The sequence below is a fragment of the Varanus komodoensis genome, unplaced genomic scaffold (genome assembly GCF_004798865.1).
Source record: "Varanus komodoensis strain SLA01 unplaced genomic scaffold, ASM479886v1 scaffold27, whole genome shotgun sequence".
In the NCBI taxonomy this organism is placed as follows: domain Eukaryota; kingdom Metazoa; phylum Chordata; class Lepidosauria; order Squamata; family Varanidae; genus Varanus; species Varanus komodoensis.
In genome coordinates, this window is record NW_025335701.1 from 8,519,528 (window position 1) to 8,529,489 (window position 9,962).

The window sequence follows — 9,962 nt, forward strand, 5'->3', positions numbered from 1 at the left end:
GGCGAATGGGGAGGCATAGAAGCTTCCTGAATGAATGAATGAATGAATGAATGAATGAATGAATGAATGAAAAATAGTACAGAAGAGAACAATAACCCAGGTTGTGGGGAGGTTATTATTTGGCGGGAGAGTCCAAACTATAATCGTGCTATAGCAATCATGCTGGGGTGGGGGGGGAGACGGGTGTGATCATGGACGTGCTCAGGGAGAGATGGGTGCGATCGCGGGTGCACTTGTGCAGGGAAGACAGGCACGATTGTGGTTGTCATCCAGTGCGGAGTTCACGAACTGAGGCAATTTTTCTCTGAAATTTCTGTTTGCAACCCAATTTGGTCATGAACTGAGGCATTCGTAAGCCGAGGTACCACTGTATATCACTTACCCCATTACTCAACATATTACATGTATATACCCTATATATTATACCATCTTATTTGCTAAAGGCTGATTGTAAAGCTTTAATTCCAGAAATGGGCACCAGGGTCTATGTCTCTTTGTTTCCAGAAGTGGGCACCAGGTTCCACAGGGTATGCACGGAAAATTGCCTGGCTCATTTGAAGCTTAATCACTGGAACTGGGATGTCACCATTGAAACAAATGCTTCTTGCAGCTGCCTTGTCCCTGAACACTTACCTTACTAAGAGAGTGACAGCACCAGCCACGACAGGGGAGGCCACGCTGGTCCCGGAGAGCGAGCGGCACCCACCCTTCATACCAGAGCCTCTCACGCCGGAGCCGTAAGTAACTATGTCAGGCTTCACCCTACCATAACCTCCAGGCAGTTCCTTGGGAGGGAAACAAAGGGAGAGAACGACTATGTATGTACCGATGCAATGACTTCTAACACATTGGGCAGATGCTCCTCGTCCTTAAGGGGCTCAGCACTGTCACAATTTTGGACGTTCTGAAAAGGCAGACACTTCCAGGGGGACCTCGGGATGCAAGCCAGGCTTCCATGGTCTGCCGCAAGCAAGACCGCTGCTCGTCTGCTGTTTAGAGAAAGCTCTTCTGGCGTGTGTGGAGCGAAAACGGCACAGACAAGTCCACCTGTGGTTGCTGCTTCAACAGCATCCTGAGTCAACTGGAGCAGGCACAGCGGCTAGCGAGGGCAGCACGCGGCAGACTGCAAGCTGAGACTGCACAGGCAACAAGGGGGCTTGCGCCCGGCACGATGGCGCGTCCAAGAGAAGCACTTTCTTTTCTTCCGCATACGTGACTTGCTAACATTCCTTCCGCGGGGGAAACGAGAGACACTGCATTCGGGAGAGCTGCTGCAGTGAGGAAAGCACCTCAACGTCGGGTGGCGCATGGCGGTCTACCGACACACAAGCCCTCTTGTGGCGATGCCGGCCATTTCCCTAGTCATGAACTAACCAGCCTCAGCCACTCAGAATGATTTTCCAGGGCTGTATGCTGGATTTATTAGGTGACATTGTAGCCCATGGCAAAGACACAGGCCAAGATAAAAAAAGTGAAATGTCCATCATGGGGAAAGGAGGACCCTGCATGGCAAGGGCCCCAGGGCATTTCTCTGGGGGCCATGTAGAATCTTTGTCAGAGAACAGAAAAAGAGAGTAAGTTCTCTGCCTGAGCCTCCCAAATCAAGCCAAAAGGTGCTTGGACTTTGCACTGAACTCCACTTACTCATTTAATGGGCATAAATTGAATTTCATATTATTTGAATAAATCTGCAAAAGAATTGCTTGATGAGCTTGGGGGAGGGGGAAACACACCTCTTAATGCACTTAAAAACAAACACCATGTAATTTGCTGGGCCTCTTTCTATCCCCTCCCCCCCCCCGCCCCGTGCAGGTGTGTCACTTAGACCAAAGGTGCTCTGCAAAGGTGCTTACCCACGTGGTCATTCCCCTTGAGGAGAACCGGGCAATGTTGTCTTCAAAGTCAATGCCACCTACTCCAATCACGTCCATCTGATCAGCAGGGTTGTTGAGCGTGCTGAAAGGAGCATTTGCACTTGCCTTTATTTACTGCCCACCTCTTTCCAAGGAGACCAAGAAGGCAGACATAGTCTTCACTGCCCCATCATGGTTTGGTTTGGTTTGGTTTTTAATCCTCAGGTGAGTTGGGTCTTCCCAGTCCTGGTCTGGTATGTCAGACAAGAACGAACTGGTTCCCCAAAAAGGGAGAGACATTTCCCCAGATATTTGCAAAACAAGCAAGTTCGTAAAATAAGCTATTGAACATTAAAGCAGACATTCCCCTCAAAACGAATGGGACTAATCAAAGAGAGATTTACAGGGCAAACCTATGTAGGTTTACCCAGAAGTTAGTCTCATTGTGTTCAGTCAAGATGAGGGTGTTCGTGGTTGCAGCAGGAGCCTGGCAAGTTAGTCAGGGCTAATTAGTGCCAAGTGTTTCAATGGAGCTTAAGCACCACTCAATTTCTCCATAGTTAAAACACCGTTCCTGGAGGCAAATGTTTTATAAAATCATCATCCCATTCATATTACTACATGAGCTCTCACTCAAAAGATTGTATTCCTGAAGTGAAGAGAAAGCTAGTTTATTTTAAAAGAAGGGCCCCGTTTGCCAAGATTACTCCTAAAAAAGGGAGATGAGAAAAGAAGTTTTACTTCGGAAGGGGAAAAATGCTGGAAGTTCTTAAAAACCCCCACAGCATTAGCCAAATATTGTAAAAACACTTACCCATATAAAGGACCATCATTGCCAATAGCAGAGACCATGATCACATTGTTGGCTGTCAGCTCCCATACCTAAAGGATTAAGAAATTCAGAATTTTAAATCCTGTTGTCAAGCAGTGGTATCGGAGGAGCCCTGACGAGCCATGAGACCAAGGCCCACCCAGCCCAGCATCCTGTTTCCTGTGAGGCCCCACCAGATGCCCCAGTGGAAAGTCCACAAGCCGGACAGGATTTGAAGCAGGCCTCTCTCTCAGTCACTCCCCAGCAACTAGGACTGGCAGGGATGCTGCTGTGGCAGTCACCAAACAGGGTAGCCAGGAGCCCTGGCTAGCTTTATTCTCTACAAATATGTCCAAACACTCTCTCAAGCCATTGTAGCCAACACCGTATCCTGTGGAAGCAAATGTCTTAGTTTTACCATTCATTTTGTAATGAGAGGCTTCCTTTTTCTGACATCCATCTCCTAGCACTCAGATTCATTGAACAATCTAACTTCTAAGGCGATGAGAAGAAAGTTTTACCTTGTCCATTTGTCTGCACGACACAACTTGATAACCTTCTACCATTTCTTCCTCAATTGCCCTTTTTCCTAAACTAAATGCTCAAATTTCACAATGTTTTAATTCAAGCAGGGCTCTAGCATTTAAGATGGTCTATTGCTGAAACATTTTTATTTAGTTGGTTTTGTTTAACTCTTTGATCACAATATTATGTTACATTTAACATTTTGTTCTTAATCTGGATTTTATTGTTAGCTGCTCTGTGCACCACTTTTGGTAGAAAGGCCAGATGGAGAATGAATGAATGAATGAATGAATGGTCAGCCTTCTCCATACAGGTAGCCTTTTTTGATCTGGTTCCTATTGGTATAATTAAGCTTCTGGAACAATATTCTGTTTATCCTTCCCCCATTCATACAAACCTTGTCAACAAAAGGATGATCCATGAAGTCTGGGCCTCCAATACTTAGGTTTAATACATCTATCTTCTTCAGGATGGCATAATTAAAAGCATCCAGAAACCAAGATGTGTATGAGACCTACATATACAGAAAATTCTGATTAACACTAAGTAATGCAGGCAAAAGCAAAATCACAAAAAACAGGCTTCTCCTCCCAGTTGCATCCCTGAACAGAATGCTCAACAAAAGCACATGAAAAAATAAATTTTCCCTTCAGGGATAAAATGTTAAAATCCTAATTTTACCTCCGAAAATATTAGACTAGAATTATAATGTCCTGCCCTGCTGGGAGCCAAATTTTTTAAAAAATTAAAATTGTTGTTGTGAACTGTCCCGAGATGTTTGTGATGGGATGATATACAAAAGAGACAGACAGACAGACAGAAAACAACAGCCATTTCAGAGTTAAATTAATGTGAATGCTTCAGAATGAAAGCTCACAACAGTTGTGCCATTTAACAGTAGGTTTATTTATAACAGCTCATTCCAGAAAAATTAGAAAGGGTCCAGAGGAGGGCAACAGAAATGATCCAGGGTTTGGAAACACTGTCTGTGAGGGCAGGCTGAACGAACTGGGCGTGTTCAGCCTTGAGAAGAGAAGGCTGAGGGGGGACATGAGATCCCTCTGTAAGTTCCGCAAAGGCTGTCACAGAGAGGAAGGTCAAGATCCCTTCTTGCTGATGCCAGAGTGCAGGACATGGAAAAATCAACTCAAGTTGTGACAATCCAGATTCAGGCAAGATATCAGGAAGTTTCCTCACAGTCAGAAAAATATGACAGTGGAACCAGCTGCCTGGAGAAGTGGTGGGCTCTCCCACACTGGAGACATTCAGAAAGAAACTGGACAGCCATCTGAGTGGGATGGTGTGAATTCATGCCCTGCAACAGCAGAAGGCTGGACCTGAGGGCCTTCAGGGCTCCTTCCAACTCTACTATTCCATGATTCTATAAGAAAACATGCAGCATACCTGGCTGTTGGTGAAGACTCTAAATATGTGCAGTTCTGAGTCTGGAGCAAACCCTTGGCATTCTCTCATGCTAGCTATCACTCCTGCTACGAAAGTACCATGACCCAGGCCTGAGGAACATAAACAGTAGGTTTATAATTCTTTACAGATAGCATGGATAAGTAGCCTAAGAAGACTCCGGGGATGGTGGAGGACATGAAGGCCTGGAGGAGTGTTGTCCATGGGGTCGCGATGGGTTGGATGTGACTTCGCGAATAACAACAATTGTAAACCCCAAGGCTGGATCAAATTTGTTGGGCTAAAGCAGCCTTCCCCAACCTGGTAGCTTTCAGAAGCATTTGAACCACAACTCCCAGAATTCCCATCCAACAGGGCCACTGAGTATGAATTCTGGGTTTTGCCTTCCAAATGTGCCTGGAAGGCACAAGGCTGGGGAAAGGTAACTTGGGAGACTTCAAGGCCTTGCAGATTAGGTCAGTTACCTGGAGAGTCAGACATAGCATTCTAGCTTCCCCTTTCCATCAACACAGCATGCAACTGAGAATGCATTTTGTGCAAAGCAAACCCTGTGAATGAAATAATTAAATTCACCATCATCCAAGGTTCTCTCGTTAGTCCAGTTCGTCCTCTCCTTTACATTCTTGAAGTGTGGATGTTTCTCACTCAATCCAGTGTCAAAGACAGCCACTCTTACCCCAGCACCTATTGGCACAAAAGAAGATTTAAAAAATTACAAGCCATAGAGATCTATTTCTTAAGGTATGAATAAACATGAATAGTTGCAGTTGTACTGTGCTCATCAAAATGTCTTTTTCTTCTTAGCTGTCTAGCAACTAACAAAAGGCTTCTTAAAAAGGAACAACACATTTATCTAATTTACTGATTCTACAAAAAGACTTATATTCAGAAAAGTTCAGCAGGTTCTCATTTACAGGATATTTACTGTTTTATACTGACTGGGTTTGTACAACTTGGCAACCCACTGTGGATTATTAGCCATGGCAGGCTGGCATGTGGCCCAAACCTAGCCTGTTTCCTGAAAAGCATTTTGTCTCTGGGCAACAACCCTGCTAGAAAACCAAGGGGAAAGCAGTGGAGACAATCCACTGTCTGTTGGGTCTGGCACAGGTTGTCCCATGACCAATCCACACTGCATAGCTTATACGCAGCATGAGTTACCATGTCGAGGGAACTCACCCTTTGTTAACATTATGAAATATTGCAATCTCTTTCCATGTTGAGTGGCCAAGCATTCTTGAAAAGAGTATAAATACAGATAGAGGCTAAGTAGTCCGATGTCATGCAATAATAAATAAATATCCATATAAAACTTTGACTTCACTTCTGGATAATCGCTATCCCTCACAGAGAATTGAAGCAACTGCAAGACTTGCTGGCTGGTAAATGTAAGAGCTGCAGTCCAACGTAACTGGGAGGCATTAGGTTGGAGAAAGCAGCGCTGTACTAGCATTACATTAATTCCACATGGAATCCCGGGGACTGTCATTTGGTGAGGATGTGTGATAAGCCTAGCCTTTCCCACTTGCAAGGTAAATACACCCCTCAGTTCTTTGTGGAGGGATAACAGCTATTGGACCAGTCTAAGTCTGTGGTGCAAATTACTTTACAGAACACAAAACCTCTGAAGATAGTTCCAGTGGCATACCTTTTAATTATGGGACTGCTCTCCCATACCCAATCATAGCATTGGGAAAATAACTAATGCCAAACAATGAGGTGATCTACTAAAGCGTTCAAATACATCCTCTCCATAATTACAAACAGGAGCCATGATTTTCAGATGACATCTGAGTTTGAGTCCTCACTCAGCCATGGAGCCAGTCACAGACTTTCAGCCCAATGTACCTCACAGGACTGTTGTTGTGGGGAGAAGACGGAGAGCAGGAGCAGAAGAATGCTGTCAGATGCTTTGAGTCCTTAAGAAAAAGGCAAGATATGAATCTAAGAAATAAACAGAAGAATACCTGTGAAGCCCATTTGCCAGAGCACATCCGCTTGCAGTGTCTGAGCGACCTGGCGGGGGATGGCCCTCAGCAAACGTCTGCTTGAGTGCCTGCCCGTTGCGTGCCAAAATCCAGAACCCAGAGACAAACTTGCCCTTCTCAGGGGACGAGATGACTGCCACTTTTGTGTCCACCTGGTATCATTGCAGGGAAATGCCGGATCAGCTGGATATTTGGAAATAGTTTAAAATGTTCAGAAATCATGTATAGATACACATACATAAATATAAAATAATGCACACAATGCTGGTCTTACTGCAAACTGTCCTGCCCTTTTGTTCCATGGAAGGCAAATCAATAGCTAAGGGTTAAATTTGAACCCCTTCTGGTATAGTGGTTAAAATGTCTGATTGAGACTCACAAGTCCCAGGTTCAAATCTCTACGCTACAACCAGTTCTTCTGTGTAGGAATGCTTGGGAGAAATGCCAGACGGGAGTCTAGCCTCAGACTGACAAAAGGTGGAGCTTGCTTTAGGAACAGATGCTGGATTAAGGCGAAGCATGGCAGCCCCCCAGAACTGTACTAAGGGTTCCACTTTGCACATGAAGATATTGGCGGCTAAGCTCATAGCCCTGGCCAGAATGAAGGAAGTCCCAAAAGTGAGCAAATGACTGAACAAATGAACCAACTTACTCCCTGTGTACTTGAGTGAGCGAAAGACTTTTCTTTGGGGGGTAACACGCTTGATATTGGGATGGTCCTCGAGTGTCTGCACACCATCTTTCTGCTTCTCGTTGATTTGGATCACCTCAAAATCACTGGGGTAGTCACTGGCTGGGTTGTTACGGGGTACAATCCTCCAGTTCTCAATGTCACTGCTCTTCAGTGCCCGTGAAATAAATTTACTTCTTGCTTGGGCTGAAAAGTAGCCATTGAAAGCTACAATATATTCTGCAAAGAGGACCATTGTACATTAGAAAAGGCAGACACGCAGGAAACATAAAACAACATAATAAAGGGAATAAAATGTGAAGTAGATTTAAAAGAAAAACATTCTGAGTACCTTTAGATGATGAAGTACAGATCACAATAGGTAGTACAATGGAATGAACCACGTCTGTAATTATTTTTATTTATAATTGTTATATTTTTTTGAAATGTTATTTTTGGAATTTGAACCCCACTGCTCTATTTAAGAAGGTACATTCCAGGCCATGGTCTCAGTTTCCACGGTGAGACAGCGAGGCCCCAAAGGAAATGGCACCTCAGATAAGCAGAGTGAGCATGCTAGAAAATCTGTAGTTCATAGTCAAGTCACAATAGTTTGCAGTGCCGCCTTCCAATGTACTAAAATAACCCTGGCTGGCTCAAGACCTGTTGGCTCCTCATGTTATTTTGGCTCTCCAGATAATGCCACAAGCACCTCGGCCAGGGAAGCAAAAATACAACTACAACACCAATAATTAAAATAGTTAGCAATGTGCTGCTTTCTCATGCAAGGCAAAGTCAGTGTCCAGGGGCCGCTGCCGCACCCTACTACCCTGAGCTCTTTGCAAGGGAAGAGCAGGATAGAACTCAAATAAATACAGTAGTCCCCCGAAATTCGTGGGGGTTATGTTCCTAAAGCACCCGTGAATTGTGAAAAACCGCAACTGTGGTACCGGCAATGGGCGTCAGCCGCCAAGGCAGTACGGGCGGGAGGCACGGGTCGGTCCAGGCTGGGGGGCAGGCAGGCGGGCATGCAGAGATCGTTTTCTCCGAGCGAGTCCAAACTCGGAGGAAACGATCTCCTTGCAAGTAAGCCACCGCATGGCGAGGTGTTGGCTTACTCGCAAGGAGATTGGCTTGGACTTGCTCAGAGAAAAATCCCGCGAAAGACTGAAGCTGCAAATGCTGAACTGCGACTTCACGGGGGTATACTGTAAATAAGGGTGAGGACTAGTCTTTACAGCTATTCTTCTACTGTATTCTATTTTTAGAGGGAAAACCAGACAACACAGACACTTTCCAAGGACTACAGTAACATCTGTTGTGAATTACAGATTCATTACCGTGTTCCACGACGGTTGAAGAGAATTCCACTTTCAGTGTGAGACGGGAGCACTCAGGACAAAGGTGGCTTTCGTGAGAAGAATTCCCGAGTCTGGTTCCCCGGTGCTGTTTGCCACAGAGCAAGACTGCAGTCAGAAAGAACCAGATGTTTGCAAGCCTCATGGTCATGAAAGAATATGGTTTCATCTCCCAAATTCCATGGATTCAATTCATATGTTGCTTCCCCATGGATCAGTTCTCTTGCACACGCTTTTTGGTTTCAGAAAAGGGTACCTTTTTAAGTGGACAGTCTTAAGGTTTTGTCCAAGATAAGCAAAAGTCTTGCCTTCATGGTCTTTTCCAATGAAGCCTAATAAGCAGGCTCATTTCTTTCTACGCTTTTTCTCCATCTTTGAGGAAAGGATGCTATCACTCAGGATTCAACAGCTGAGTCCTGTATTCCATTATGGGTGGATGAAGTAAGGCCAAAGCAAAATTAGCCAAGGATCATTTTTCTGCTGTTAAAAAGAGAAACAATGAAATGTGTGAAAATATACAATATTGTATAAATCAAATATTTCCTAAGTTAATAAGCAGACAAATGGCAAGGGGACAAAAATAAACAATGCAATATTGCTTGTGGTAATGCAGTCTTTTTGTCTTCAACACTACTACAATTGAAACTGACTGCCAGTTCTTCATGAGGGACAATGCTCTTAAATACCACTCACCAGACTACCTACAGAATTGCCTCCATACAAACAAACAAGGAAGTTGTTGCACACTGAAAGGAGATAGCTCTTTCCTCCATTCATTCAAGGCTGATAAGGGGTCTGTGAATAGACAGACTGGTAACTTTCCTAGGCAAAATAGTCATTTAGCATCTGTGCCTGTTCCCTCATATCAGTCATTGGATCTCCTTCCTCCTTATTTAGTGGTCCCACCACTTGTCTCCCCTTCCTCTTCCTATTTACACACTTCCCTGATGTATAAAGCCACCCCCCACCCCTTTCCCTTCCTGTCCTTTCTAAAAATGTGATACCCTTCTATGTTCACATTCCAGACTTGCCTTTCATCCCACCAAGTTTCTGTGATTCCCACCAGATCATACCCTCCTATTTCCAGGAGAGCTTCAAGCTCTTCCTGCGTATTACCCATGCTCCTAGCATTGGTGTACTTGCACCTCAACTCCTTCCCACCACTTCACTTCCTTGGAGGTCCCAGCCTCCTCCTTCCTCCCATCCTCCCTGATACCTGGCCCCTCTCTGTAGGAGTCCTGTCAGTCCCGCAGTATCTCTAAAACCTGCTCCCAGAGCCCTGATCCTCCCCCCACACTTGTCCAGTGCAGACACGTTACTGGGGGGGCCTGAACC

General features: G+C 44.9%; 1 protein-coding gene across 2 annotated transcripts in view; it reads right to left on the reverse strand.

Annotated features, from left to right (window-relative positions):
- MBTPS1 (membrane bound transcription factor peptidase, site 1) overlaps positions 1 to 9,962 on the reverse strand; it is a 38,407-nt gene that overhangs the window by 22,288 nt on the left and 6,157 nt on the right. Inside the window, exons 2-10 of one of the 2 annotated variants that reach the window (XM_044434041.1) lie at positions 8,610 to 9,107; positions 7,252 to 7,509; positions 6,579 to 6,782; positions 5,185 to 5,295; positions 4,594 to 4,703; positions 3,587 to 3,703; positions 2,668 to 2,735; positions 1,854 to 1,956; positions 634 to 785 (exon numbers count right to left, since the gene is read on the reverse strand). In XM_044434041.1, the coding sequence (XP_044289976.1) occupies positions 634 to 785; positions 1,854 to 1,956; positions 2,668 to 2,735; positions 3,587 to 3,703; positions 4,594 to 4,703; positions 5,185 to 5,295; positions 6,579 to 6,782; positions 7,252 to 7,509; positions 8,610 to 8,796 (1,310 nt within the window). In that variant the 5' untranslated portion in view covers positions 8,797 to 9,107. The remainder of the gene's footprint in view (positions 1 to 633; positions 786 to 1,853; positions 1,957 to 2,667; positions 2,736 to 3,586; positions 3,704 to 4,593; positions 4,704 to 5,184; positions 5,296 to 6,578; positions 6,783 to 7,251; positions 7,510 to 8,609; positions 9,108 to 9,962) is intronic. The other variant, XM_044434042.1, reaches the window with a different exon arrangement.